This window comes from Pelophylax lessonae, assembly GCF_965119305.1.
Source record: "Pelophylax lessonae genome assembly, chromosome: 2".
Taxonomy (NCBI): domain Eukaryota; kingdom Metazoa; phylum Chordata; class Amphibia; order Anura; family Ranidae; genus Pelophylax; species Pelophylax lessonae.
In genome coordinates, this window is record NC_138769.1 from 199,429,046 (window position 1) to 199,443,836 (window position 14,791).

The 14,791-nt window shown below is 41.3% G+C and overlaps 1 protein-coding gene across 1 annotated transcript; it reads right to left on the reverse strand.

Annotated features, from left to right (window-relative positions):
• Positions 1-11,992: 11,992 nt before the first annotated feature.
• On the reverse strand, positions 11,993-12,658 carry LOC309548470 (claudin-22-like). The gene has a single exon (XM_082248415.1). It carries the CDS (start codon positions 12,603-12,605, stop codon positions 12,012-12,014), a length of 594 nt encoding a protein of 197 aa, XP_082104541.1. The 5' UTR covers positions 12,606-12,658; the 3' UTR covers positions 11,993-12,011.
• Positions 12,659-14,791: the final 2,133 nt, after the last annotated feature.

The window sequence follows — 14,791 nt, forward strand, 5'->3', positions numbered from 1 at the left end:
ATACAGGGAATATTTGGACAGTAGAAAGAATTCATATACTATGGAAATAATGTAAGATTTTTTTTTTTTTGTTACAAAAAGTGTCATTAAACTTAATTCAGTGTTAATGATTAGGCATACTTAAATGTTTAACACTTATAAGGAATGTATTCTGTATAATACAGTTATGTTTCCATACACACAAGAGTACAGTGCATATTGTTAGTCACATTTCCATTCTAGTCTCATCTGTTTCTCTATGCAGGGGATTCCTACAATATTATTTCTGACATTTTGTTATTTAAAATCTACTTGTTCTTGGATAATTGTCTTCTAACAATATCTAATATATTATATTAGCACAACTATCCAAGATGAAATGGGGGGCTGACAAGATGTATGTGGTTTTTGCAATCACTGTACAATAGGGCTCTTGTCATGCCTATAATGATGCTTGTTAGACTCATAGAAAAATTACATGGAATTCAAATGAGGTTTCCAAAAGCAGTCTTCTGTAACTTTCTAATATTAGGAAGTTGGATTTTGATTAATTGCTATGGGCTTGACTGACACTCCATTTAGTCCAGTCACTGTAATTGTCCATCATGAACTCAGTGAGCTGAATTGTGATAATGCTCATAAGGTTACCCAGAAATAAAGTTGATTACCTTAGATGCAATTTGTGGTTTCTGGACGTCTAATAACAATTTATATTGCATGGATATTAGTTATGTACCTTCTCCTTTTAAAAATCCAAACAGATGATTTCTCTCCTATATGCATCTCAGCACCACATCCCAGACTTACACGATATTACCAAAAGTATTGGGACACCTGCCTTCACACACACATGAACTTTATTGGCATCCCAGTCTTAGTCCGTATGATTAAATTTTGAGTTGGCCCACGCTTTGCAGCTATAACAGCTTCAACTCTTCTGGGAGGGCTGTCAACAAGGTTTAGGAGTGTGTCTATGGGAATGTTTGACCATTCTTCCAGAAGCGCGTTTATGAGGTCAGGCACTGATGTGGTCAAGAAGGCCTGGCTCGCAGTCTGCGCTCTAATTCATCCCAAAGTTGTTCTATCGGGTTGAGGTCAGGACTCTGTGCAAGCCAGTCAAGTTTCCCCACCCCAATTATGGTTAAGATTATGGTGTGTTTTTTTTATTTTTCAGAGGTTGAGCTTGGCCCCTTAGTTCCAGTGAAGGAAACTCTTAAGGCATCAGCATACCAAGACATTTTGGACAATTTCACGCTCCTAAGTTTGTGGAAACAGTTTGGGGATGGTCCCATCCTGTTCCAAAATGACTGCGCACTAGCGCACAAAGCAAGGTTCATAAAGACATGTACGAGCAAGTTTTGGGTGGTGGAACTTGACTGGCCTGCACAGAGTCCTGACCTCAACCCAATACAATAATACAATTGCGCGGTCGTGCGACGCTGTACCTAAACGAATTTCACGTCCTTTTTTTCCCACAAACAGAGCTTTCTTTTGGTGGTATTTGATCACCTGTGCGATTTTTTGATCACGCCCTATAAACAAAAAAAGAGTGTAATTTTTCAAAAATAACAATATTTTTCACTTTTTTTTGTATGAAATTCCCCCCCAAAAAAATGTAAAAATCAAAATTTTTTAACATTTTCGGCCAATTTGTTTTACGCTACATATGTTTGGTAAAAAAAATCGCAAAAAGCGTATTTTGATTGGTTTGCGCAAAAGTTATCGCGTTTACTAACAAAGGGAAAGATTTTTGTCATTTTTGGTGTTTTTTTTTTAACGAGTAATGGCGGCGATCTGCGATTTTTTTTGCGGTACTGCGACATTGCGGCGAACAGATCGGACCCTTGACTGACATTTTTGACACTTTTGGGGGTACCAGTAACATTACTGCAGTAATCAGTGCTATATATATGCACTGTTACTGCAAAAATGACACTGGCAGGGAAGGGGTTAACTGTATTGGACAGGGAGGGGTTAAGTGTGTCCTAGGGGCGTGCTTCTAACTGTAGTGGGACATTCCTATTGGTGTAAAAAAAAAGATCAACGGTTCTACATAGTAGAACCGTCTGATCTTAATTTTTACACAGGGAGAACTGACAGGCGGCTTGTTTACATAAGCCGCTCTGTCTTTCTCCCGCTGTACCGGCGATCGTAGTGTGACCGGCGGACATCGGGTCTGCCAGTCACACTCCCGCACTCCTCCGTGAACGAGCCGAGGCGGGCGCGCGCTCGCCCGCTATTGGCTCTAGAAGGAGTGACAGGCGAGCGATGTAGACCTACGTCACTCTGCCTGGCCGGGGCCGACTGCCGCAGTAAATATACTGTGCGCAGTCGGCAAGTGGTTAATGAAATACATACAGTACTAAAAATCAATCTTAAAGTGTCACTAAACCCACATTATAAAAAAACTATCAATAAATGCTGTATTACATCTTGTTCATACTCACTCAGGCACTATGAGATTCAGTTTCTGTATTCTGCAAAAAAACGAGTTGATCATGCTACTCTCTATCTCCACCTTCTGTTCATGTCCCCAATAAAGCTAAGGATATTGCAGCTGTGATGGCAACTCTGCACATGCTCAGTTTTCAGGGAGTTTCTATGCTGAGCATTTCCTCCGTATAACATCTGAGCAGCCCATGTGACTATAGAGTCACACATGTGGTCGTATACACAGTGGTAAATGATAGCCCACTCCCTCTCTCCTACTCCCATGCCCACTAACCAGTTAAACACAATGGGGTGGGATACTACATTATTATACAGGATTTATATAGCGTCAACAGTTTGCGCAGCGCTTTACAGTGTGGGGGAAGACAATACAGTTACAGTACAATTCAATATAGGAGGAATCTTCCTTAGTTTGTACAGTAAGCGTTTTTGGGGAACGGTGTCAAAGGCCTTTGCGAAGTCCAGATACACCACATCCACAGGCTTACCTTTATCTAGGTGGCAGCTCACTTCATCATAGAAGGTTAATAGATTGGTTTGGCAAGAACGATTGTATGGTGCACAGGAAGGGTGAGCAGCTGAAAGCTGGCAGGAGGGAGACAAGAAGAAGCCAGCTTTCAGCTGCTGCAGGGAGAGCCATGCAAGTGATCGGTTCCAGTAATTGACCCCACCAGCTGTCCTGATCACCCTCCCTGTCCATATCTGATTCAGACTGGGCCCCCTACAGGAGGACCGGTGGTACCCCCGTATCCACAGCCCTGCCTGGAGGGCCAGATTTATGTGTTTGACATATGTGTTTGACTTATGTATCCTAGATGTAAACAAGCAGCCCCATTGCAATGGAGGATTTTTACTTTCCCCAGAGTTTAGCTTTCAGAAATTCTGAACCATGAAAATTATCGTGTCTTAGCTTTCCTCCTTTTAAAATGTTAGTTGCCCAGCTGTCTCTAGTTTCTATACTTTCTGTGATACTGACCTAGAACAAGCATGCAGCAAGTAAAATCAGTCAGATCAGAGAACCTGATCTGCATACTTGCTACCAATCAGTGTTAACAAAGCCCAGAATTTAGAGGGACAACATGACAGACACAAAATTAGCATTTTTAGGAGAGGTCAACAATAGCAATCTAGATGTTATTTTTACAGTACAGAGTCTCTTTAAAGCTGTAGTAAGGTCTGAATTTAAATTTGTACCTACAACTAAGTTTATAATCAATTTTATGTGAATGTACTGCGAAGATCTACTAAACTTGCGTCATTTATTAGATATTCCCATTGGACCCAGCCAACGACGTCACTGCGCATCTGCAGTACACTCTGCCGCGGAGTTGACTCCCATGCGCATGCACAAGAGTGATGTCATTGTGGCCCGGCCAATCAAACAGCCAGAGAACAAATCCGGAGGGAAGACCTGGCAAAGATGGAAGCTCTGGGAGCCGTAACAGCTCAGCACTGAAGGGCTCCGTTTGAAAAGTAAGGCTGTCATAATGTGTTTGAGACAAGGCCAGATGGGAAAAAAAAAGACCATTCTAAAAAATTGGGGAGGAGGGCACACACCATTCAAGCACTAATAAAGTTTTTCTGCACTAGGCCCCTGTTCACATATCGCATTGTGGGAATGAGCATTTCTGCTTAGAATTTTTTGTGCATGATTTTCATGCACTTCCACGTGCAAATTCCAGGGCAGCCCTTTCACTTAAATGTTGCACAAAAGAAGCTCATGCACCTTTTTGAGTGATGAGCTTTGTGTGATTTTGAAATGTGTGTTTTGGCATGCAATTCTGTCACGCAACAATGTCGGCAAAATTGTACCACATTTGGGATGTCGTTTGGAATTCGGATTTAGAGGCAAAATCGCAGGTGTGAATGCAGAATTAACCTTCATCCTGTCTCTGAATTATTATGTTTGCTATTTTGAAAAGCCAGCATAAGTAAAAGCAATGGTGGAAAAAAAACAAATTCTGGGTATATGCAGTTATTTTTGGCACATGCACGATCTTAAAGTGGTTGTATATCCCCCTGTACTGTTTGTACCTATAGGTAAGCCATTTAGGAGATATTTACATTGCATGCAGCCGAAAACGTCATAGGCGCATGCGCTCTGAAGGAACATCCGCCAGTGTGGGTTCTTCAGAGCCCTGTGCGGTGACTGGCGGCTCCCGCACGCATGCCAGTAGCCAGTTCGCGGACTCGGAAGAAAGAAGGGCGAAGATGGATGTGACCTACAGCGGGGGCAATGCAGGCTTCAATTGCAGGTGTAGCACCCTACAGGTAGGTGCTAGGCAAATGTATAGTGGGCCTTGTCTGCTTAACAGCAGGGCTGTGATTTATTTAGTTAGTGTCTCAGGGCTTCCAGATGTGCCTGCTGAGGGCAGAAGTATCCCCACTGGCTCCTGTGAGAGGCTTCTCATAGGGCAGTGTGGGAAGCCCAATCAGGGGACACATCCCAGCTTGTAACTACCCCAGAAGGCAGATTAGGCTGCAAAGGATTCTGGGAGTGGGTATAAGTTTTGGGGGGAAGTGCGTGGCACGGTGTCTTTGGCAGGAGAAGAGTCCCAGGATGGAGAGTACTGCTATCTCTCCTCCTGTCTGAGGAAGTGGATGTCTCGGGGAGTCGCCTGAGAATCCAGAGAGTGCTGAGCTGAGGGGATCCGGTGTGCTGAGAGCCTGCAGAGCGTGAGAGGGGTCCAGTCCCAGGAAAGCCTACACAGGTTGTGAGTACTGCGGATTGCCCCTGGGGGTCTGCCAGAGTCAGAGGGGACCACTCCGGAAAAAGTTCTGGGATCCAGTGCCAGCTAGCTGAAAGGGGGTACCTAGGTTGAGGACCCTGAGGTTACAGAGGGGGGTACATAGTCAGTGAACCCTGAAGAATTCAAGGTTAAAGGGGGCACCTGCAGTTGAGCCCTGAATTGTACAGAGTCAGTTAACAGTTGCAGCTTTACAGAAATCTACAACGTATTACCTCAAGCCAGTGCAAGGCGGGAGGGGAGTATTCAGTAACTTTGCAGTACAGCAGTATCAGTAATTCTACAATTCACAGTCTTGGGTCTTCTGGACTTATTGTCGAGGATCCAGCACTTCTATCAAGCTACAGTGTATTCTAAGTGAGCATTGGCTGGCGTCGGCTGGCGTCAAGGAAGCGCCAACGAGCATTTTTCCTGGATTAAGTCCCAAGTGTATTTAGTTGAGCCAAAGGAATATCCCACTTATTCCCTTCTCCCATCCCCTTTATCTACAATAAAACAAAGATGCCGGAATGTCAATGTCTCAGTTCTCACACCCAGGGTCGCAGCTCACATGGACTGGAGAGGTAAGCGGTAACAACGGCAGACCCACATCAGACCACAGGCCTGGAAAACCTGCTACACACGTAAGTGTCGTAATGTGCTAGTATGCGTTGCATACTAATACATTATGCATTTAGTTTGCAGGTAAACAAAAATATTTTTTTTTTCAAGAATTTACTTTAATGGTCTGCATAACTGAGGGCATGGCAGGAGAATATCCATTGCCTAAATACATTTTGCTAGAAGGTGTCCCTTTTTCTCATCTCAGAAAGTTGGAAAGTATGCATCTACAAACTACATGGATACAAGAAGAAAAATCATTTGTAGTAAAAATGTATATACATTTTAGATTAGTTAAAAACATTGATTGGAATTGCCATTTTATTTGTAATACCATCTTTTCTTCACCCTGTGGCAGACTTGTATTATTTATGTAGTAACCAAGTGTTGTAATATACATGTAGAAACCAAGTGTTGTGTTTACAGTGGGAATTCCCATCATTTACATTTGTTATCATGTAAGGCAGTAACAGGCTGTAATGTTGACACTAAATATTTGCAGCAACAGTTTGTTCTGAAGATTTAGGCTTCATTTACACGTTTTTGTGTGTGATTATGAGCATTAACTTATGGTACTACAATAAGCTGGGTGTGCACATTGCACTGTGTTGCTCTTCATTTTAAACAGTACCCCAGTGCACATGCATAGTTTAAACAAAGACATCTGCACATCAGTGTGCGTAATAAAAAAAGCATTTTTTGCCTTGCAATACACAATAAAGCAGGTATAGTTTTTTGTCTTTGGATGCAGGTTGGGACCCCAAATGAGTGGGCAATGTGTGCCAATGCACAAAAAAACACACATCAAGAAGCACACAAGTATGAATACACCCTTGAACTGTTTAAATAAACTGTAAAAATAAATAATGGCATATGGACTTAAAAAAAATGTTCTACTTACTATCTATGCATGCATTACCTGGATACGGTTATCAGGATACAATATTTATTACAATATTGTTTATTTAAGGTTGCTGCTTTTCTAAAAGTTCATTGCTACAAACTCCATTCTCACTGTGTATGGCATATTCTGTATTTTTTTATTTACGATAGATAGATAGATAGATAGATAGATAGATAGATAGATAGATAGATAGATAGATAGACAGACAGACAGACAGACAGACAGACAGACAGACAGACAGACAGACAGACAGACAGAAAGAAAGAATCTTTAGGTAAAAGACTCACTCAATGCAAATTTTTAAGATTTGTACCCAAATACTTAGTGCAGCACTATGTATATATATATATATATATATATATATATATATATATATCTCAAGAGGCTCAAAGGTCAAAAGAAAAAACAGAACTGGACCACCTTGCACTGGCTTGAGGTAGTATGTTGTAGTAACAAGTTAAATTATTTATTTATTTGCTTTCAAATCGCAATGTTCTCTAAGTGAATGCCTTGGGGACAGTTTAAACAAGCAGAGAGGACCCATACCGTCTGATCCCTTGTTCTGGCAGGTATTGTATTGGTATTGTATTGGTAAATTCTATTCCCTTGTATCTTGGAGACATGTTGTGTTGCCCTCATCCTATGACTGACAGCTAGTCCTTAAGCCATTGTTCTGGATGTACTACATACTCTGAAAACAAGCTGCTTAACAATACCTAACAGAACAAGATATAGTGGAAATATGAGTCACACGGAGCCATAAATCCAACTCCAAAAATGTTTGTTCTGTATTTCATTACGGAAATCTTATACACGTGTTTATTTAATCGCTTGGTTTTGCTCTAATTTACGTTTTACCAAAAGGGTGCACTCTACTGATGGAATCTGAAATGTGTCTACAGTTATGTTCAGGGGACACTCCAACAGCCCATACAGGCATCACATCACACACAATAAATACCATATGCATATACATTACATGTCACCACCAGATTAGACATCGTTTCCTGGGCTAGCATATAGAAAAATAATATTTCACCAGCTTTCCTTATATGATTTTACATTTGTTGAGCTGCTAATTACCACTGTTAAAACACAGTGAAAAAAACCCCCAAATAATTCACTCCACTATACAGTACATCTTTTGTAAGCATCTTACTGCCACTACTGTATTGTAAAGGGTGAGTTGCATGGAGTTTGATTGCCCTCCATGTCCTTGCATGGGTTTCCTGGCCTTTCCCTTTGTTTTTTTTCTATAAACTAAACACCTAACCTAGTAACTTTTCTAACCAACTTTTAAAATGTATGCTTGTGCTTATATGGTAGGACTATAAGCTCCTTTAGGGTCAAGGGGTGGGTGAATGGTTTTCCACAAGCTATAGAGCCTTGCAGTGATGGAAAAGACTTCAGTGCATACAAATTAAAAAGTCAATAGCTAAATGTTATGTGTACTCAGACGCCCACCACCACGTCCTATATCAGCAGCAACAATGTATCCATTGATTCTTAGCTATCCTGTCTACGATAAACCCCTATTGTAAATGTAATTATGCCACTGGTGTGGGTACTCACTGGCATGTATGTGTCTCAAAGCTGCAAAATAAATTCCTCTGCCTGGGTTTTAATTGAGAAAACATGTGAGAAAATCATTTCCACAAAGTCTCCTTTCAACATTTTTATTGTCGAATATTAAACACATGTGAGAAATAAGAAATCCATTATTTGTGACTTTTTATGGGTTATACTTATGCTTCCACAGATAACACCAAGAGAATTGTAGTTAGTTACAGGACATAATTTACTGAGGACTAACAGAAAATCTGCAACCATTAAGTAACCCATAAAACATTTTTATGTTAAATATTATTACTAACATTCTGACATTACTTTGAAATATCTTTATAATAAGCATAAAAAATAATAACAGGTCTTAATAGCTGCTTCAAGCAAAACATTAAACAGCTACAGATTGAGTAAAAGATGAGTTGGAATGTTTAGTCATTGTTACACATATCTTTTATGAGAAATTCTTATTCATTCTTCCATTCTTTCTTTCATCCTTTTCCTTTGTGAAATGATGTAGAAAGAGCTTCTACGGTATACCCCATGTGACCATTCTGAGCCAGTCAGGAGCCTGTGGTGCATGCTAGGAAATTTCTCCTTGATATCTTCTAAGAGGCACACTCAGAATTAGCATATACAGTTGTGTTCAAAATTATTCAACCCCCACTGAAATTGATTTTTTTGGCCAGTTTGACATTGATTTTAATCATTCAGTCATCCTGCTTACAATTAAATCAAAGAGGCACGTGTAGGTCAGACAAATATAACATAACATTTATAATGAAATAACCACAAATGTCTTTTCTGTGCTCACATCATTATCAGTTTAATTCAACCCCCAAGTGACATTCAATCTTAGTACAGCATCCTTTTACAGTTATAACAGCTTTTAAACGTGAAGCATAGCTTGACACAAGTGTCTTGCAGCGATCTACGGGTATCTTCGCCCATTCGTCATGGGCAAAAGCCTCCAGTTCAGTCACATTCTTAGGCTTGTGCACTGCAACTGCTTTCTTTAAGTGCCACCAGAGGTTCTCAATCGGATTTAAGTCTGGTGACTGTGATGGCCACTCCAAAATGTTCCAGCCTTTAATCTGCAACCATGCTCTAGTGGACTTGGAGGTATGCTTGGGATCATTGTCCTGTTGAAAGGTCCAACGTCTCCCAAGCCTCAGGTTTGTGACGGACTGCATCACATTGTCATCCAATATCTCCTGGTACTGAGGAGAATTCATGGTACCTTGCACACGCTGAAGCTTCCCTGTACCTGCAGAAGCAAAACAGCCCCAAAGCATGATTGGCCCCCCGCCATGCTTCACAGTAGGCAAGGTGTTCTTTTCTTCATAGGCCTTGTTCTTCCTCCTCCAAACATAGCGTTGATCCATGGGCCCAAACAGTTCTAATTTTGTTTCATCAGTCCACAAAACACTATCCCAAAACTTCTGTGGTTTGTCCACATGACTTTTGACATACTGCAGTCGACTCTTCTTATTCTTTGGAGACAGCAAAGGGGTGCACCTGGGAGTTCTGGCATGGAGGCCTTCATTACGAAGTGTGCGCCGTATTGTCTGAGCAGAAACTTCAGTACCCACATCTGACAAATCTTTTCTCAGTTCCTCAGCCATCACACGGGGACTTTTCTCCACTCTACAATTCAGGTAGCGCACAGTAGTCGAAGTCAGCATCTTCTTTCTGCCACGACCAGGTAGCGTTTCAACAGTGCCCTTTGCCTTGAAATTGCGAATGATGCTTCCTATGGTGTCTCTCGGTATGTTTAACATCTTCTTATAGCCATTGCCCTTCCTGTGAAGAGTAATCACCTCTTCTCTTGTCTTCCTGGACCATTCTCTTGACTTCACCATGTTTGTAACCACACCAGTAAATGTCTAGAAGGAGCTGAGTATCACAGTCATTTTAAAGCTGCCTAATTGGTGCTTATTAGGCTTTATTGCTGCTCCCTGACATCCACAGGTGTTTTCAATACCTGATCGATGAACCTCTGTTCTTCAGAGTGGTAGTCTTTAAGGGGTTGAATAATTGTGTCAATGAAGAATTCACAAAAGAAACATTTACTACTGTATTACAAGACCAATTGATGTCATTTTAGTTGCATATGGTTCTTTAAGAAGTCCTTGTAGGATTCCATTTTGAATACAATTACAAATGTACACTAAATTCCCTAAAACCCTTTACAGCATTGGGGGTTGAATAATTTTTAACACAACTGTACATTTAGCGCAGAGGTAGGTAAACTGTGGCCCTCCAGCTGTTGCAAAACTACAAGTCCCATGATGCCTTTGCCTCTGGGAGTCATGCTTGTGGCTGTCAGAGTCCTGCAATGGCTTACCTACCCCTGATTCAGCGGTTGATTTACTGAAACTGGAGAGTGCAGAATCTGGTGCAGCTCTGCATAGAAACCAATCAGCTTCCAGGTTTTTCTGTCAAAGCTTAAATGAACAAGCTGAAGTTGAAAGCTGATTGGCTACCATGCATGGCTTCACCAGATTTTGCACTCTCTAGTTTTAGTAAATCAACCCCTTAAAGTGTATGTAAGGATAAAACAGTTTTTTTTTTTTTTTTAAAGGATTTAAATAAAGTAGGTAACAGTTAGGAACCTTAGCAATTTTTTCTATCTGTGTCAAATTGAGACGATTTTGCCTTCAACTTTGCACCAGGAACAAATCAGGAAGCATGAGGAGATCTTTCCAAAAAGAGGCAATATCCCCTATTAGTTGTCATAAGAACTTTCCCCATTATATAAATTCACCTCAACTCCCACTCCCCTGGCAAGTCAAAAAATGTTGTATTTAACCATCGCACTTTTTGTCTCAGAGACAATGGTCACCAGGACAAATAGGAAGGAGGAATATTCCCAACTGGAACACAGACAGCAATAAAAACTTGACAGATGTTTTAACTTTACATTCTATTTAAAACCTAAACCTACATTCACTTTAAATCAAGCTGGTAATTTCAATGACTTCTCATGAAATTTTTATCAACTTGGAAATGAGCTTAGTGGTAATACCATTTATTGGCTAACTTGAGTTAAAAAAGATGCAAGTTTTCTGAATAACTTAGGGCCCTTTCATACGGGCGTTCCGCATGTCCGTATATCATCCTATTTTTTTGCGGATGATATACGGACATCATGTATGTCAACGGCATTGCGGATGTCAGCGGATGACCATCCGCTGACATCCGATTTTCGTCCTTTCAGTTCTGTTCCGTTTTTTGGAACGGAACAGAACCCTATTTTTGTTCCGTTTAAAAAACGGAACGGATGCAAAATCGGATGTCAGCGGTGTCATCCGCTGACATCCGCAATGCCCATAGACATACATTTTGTCCGTATATCATCCGCAAATGGATGAGATGATATGCGGACATACGGAGCGGATGACACAAGTGTCATGCGCTCAGTGAAAAAAAAAAAAGTGTCGGAGCGGATCGCAATGCGGTCTACTCCGTGTGAAAGAGCCCTTAGATCCCTTCGTTAAATGATGAAGGCATCTGAGCTATCCCAAAAGCTTGCATCTTTACAACATGGATTTAGCCGATAAAGGGTATCGCTTAAACTCCAATCTTTTTGCATTAATTGATGGCCAACATGGTGCAACAGTCTACTACTATTAGCTTGTTAGATGTACTGAGTAGAACCCAGCAGAAAGTATTCAATTGTCATATCCAATAGCCCATTTAGTTAAATGCTTCTACAGGTTGTGCCAAAAACAGTTTTACATATGCCATTAAAGTCCACTTTAAGGTCATTTTAATTCAGAACCTTGAGAAGCACGGAACTGTGAGAAAATCAGTACAATACCTCCTAATATCATAGAAAAACCACCTGTCCAGCCAGCATACATTGCATCTCCAAATTCCCAGCGGGGAATGTCTTTAGGAATCTTATCATCCCAAAATTTGACCAATGTGTCATAAGCAAAGAAGGACACTGAGCCAAAAGTCAGGGCACCTGACACTGCAAAAAGGATTCCTCCAAGAAATGCTAGGGTCTTTTTCACATGGCTTTCTGTGTCTTCAAGGCATTTCACCCAAGTCAAAGTAGGCGCTGAAGCTATAAATCCTAGGGCTCCAAGGAACACTGAGAGGCACACCAGGACACGACCCATTCGGATTTGAGGAGTAAGGTGCAGTGGAGTCTGGTATTCTTGACATACACTTAGTCCCATATCCTGAACAACACATGTTTTCCACAAGCCGAGCTGGTAATATTCACTGACGAGAAGGCCTGGAGAAGAAGTCAACCACTGAGGAATAAATAAGGCTACCAGGCAACACACATAGCCAGACAGTGACAGGAACAGGCCTGCTAATTCGGTGATACACGCCACTGCCTCCATTTTGTTTCCTTTCCCCTCTAGTTTGCACTGTCAGTCTGCTGAGGGAGATTTTGGAAAAATATCAGCTTTCTTATAAGAAACGAGCTTTCAAATACCCATGGTCTGAATAAATCAATGTCTTTTTTTTTTTACATTGCATGTGAGAGCCTATTGTTCTTTTTAAGTCAACTCTATTTTTAGATCTGTGGTATCATGTGTTACAAAAAAACAAGCAGTCAAAAAAAACGTGCTGTATTCTTCTGTAAAAGCTTATAGAATCAGATTAAATGACCTTCCCACTTGGCTTAATCCAGAAAGAAACAATCAGGGATTCAGAATGTTTTTTGAAGAATAATCCTTCAGCAGACAGTGTCCATTATGTTATGGGAACACTGTACAACTCAGCCAGAGAAAATGTCTTAACTTTTTTTTATTCCGAAATATTTAATGTCCCTAAATATTAAATCTCAAGCTTTCAATACACTATTTTTGCTAGTTGTGAGCTTTCCGTCAAAGACAATGGCACTGGAAGTGCCTCAAATCATCAAAAATACCTTTGTATATAATGGCACATTTCTCATTGTGAATTATGTGTGCAGTTTCACATTATTTAAAGAGTACCAGTGCTCAATCCATAAGATTGGAGCAAACCATATTCTCTGCTATAGCATCATTAGGGCTTACAAAAAAGGTTTTATTCTCCAATGCCCCACGACTCTTACTTTTCAGTTTGGGCAAAGTCAAAAGTAAAAGTGGTTGTAAACCCCAACAAGGAACTTCTCTTAATTGCTCCCTTATGGTTTGTTTAATGTATACCATTGGAAGGGTTTTGTTATATCTGTTCTATAAGTGCAAACAAAAAAAAACTGTTGATCCTTAAAGAAATCTTGTGAGCTGACAACTGTCTGTGCTCTCTGCTTGTGTGGACTGTTCACAGTTAGCATTGTTCTCAGCTATCTTTGTGGCCTACAGAACACCTCCCACATGTTAGAGGAAAGTGTTCTCTAGTCCTAAAACACTTTCTGTGCTAGGGTGACAAAGCTACTTCTCCTACTTCAGGTGAAAATAAAAGGAAAAACATGTTTCTTTGTGCCAATACTCCTGCTGCTCTAGTACCACTCATTATCTAAAATGTACCTTTTTTTAGGTACAAAATCTTCTTTATAAGCTATGGGTTTTATTAAAGTGATTCTAAAGGTAAAAAATGCTTCTGCGTGTATCTCTCCCCCTCCAGTCCCCTTTAAACTTACCTGAGACCAATCTTGATGTGCACAAGACCAGAAGCAGTCTTGGCTCTCTCTCTCTCCCCTCACTGGAGAGAGAGGCAGCAGCGGGAGCCCTTAGCTCCATTTGCTTTGAATGACAGGCAGTGAGGAGGGAAATGGGTCCAAGCCATGCTCTGTGTGTCAGCGGACACACAAAGCTGGCTCTGGAGCAAGCACGAGTGCACCCAGAGCAATCGATTTTCTATTGGGGCATTTAGCATTGGGGAGGAACCAGAAGCGCCAGAGGGGGCCCAAGAAGAAGAAGATCGGGGCAGCTCTCTGCAAAACCATTGGTAAGTACATATAATGCTACCCCTGAAGGTTCAGCTGATGAATAAAATATCTCCCACCCTGCACAGCCAGACACACAGAAGTTTCCACTACACACTGGAGACAAGAATCAATCCTTGCAGCTTTGTTTTTGTATTTTATTAGGGGTAATGAACTTGGATAGGGTCGAGGATATTATGGGATACCCACTTGATTAAAGTAATAGCAGAACTCTTTAGGGACACAACTATATACAGCCTGTATATACTCTTCTACATCTTCCTCCAGCACAGTCTTGCTTGTAGAACGACACCTCCCAGGAACAGCTGGCACAGTTTGGATAATCTAATAAGGCCTGGTTAGATCTGTAGCAATCTGTAGATCTTTAGCAAAAAGTCCCAGTGCCCAGCTGTCCTCCCCTTGTGGCTACTGATCCCAGCCCCACCTTTTCAGGCACTGCCAGCCAACCTGGCTGCAGCTGCCACTTTCACTAGCCCTCCTGGCTAAGACTCCACAGTCCTCCCAAACTGACTCTGCATCCATTCCAGACTGCTCTTACCTAGTCCTCTCAGGTATGCCTCTCAGCCCTCTTGACTGCAACACTCACCAGCCCACCTGGCTGTCTTCATTCCTGGGCATTTGTCTGGCAGCATTCTCCTGCTGTCTTGCAAT

What these genes read in the sequence shown, in the direction of transcription:
- LOC309548470 (XM_082248415.1), bottom strand. Translation starts at nt 12,605, where the DNA reads ATGGAGGCAGTGGCGTGTATCACCGAATTAGCAGGCCTGTTCCTGTCA.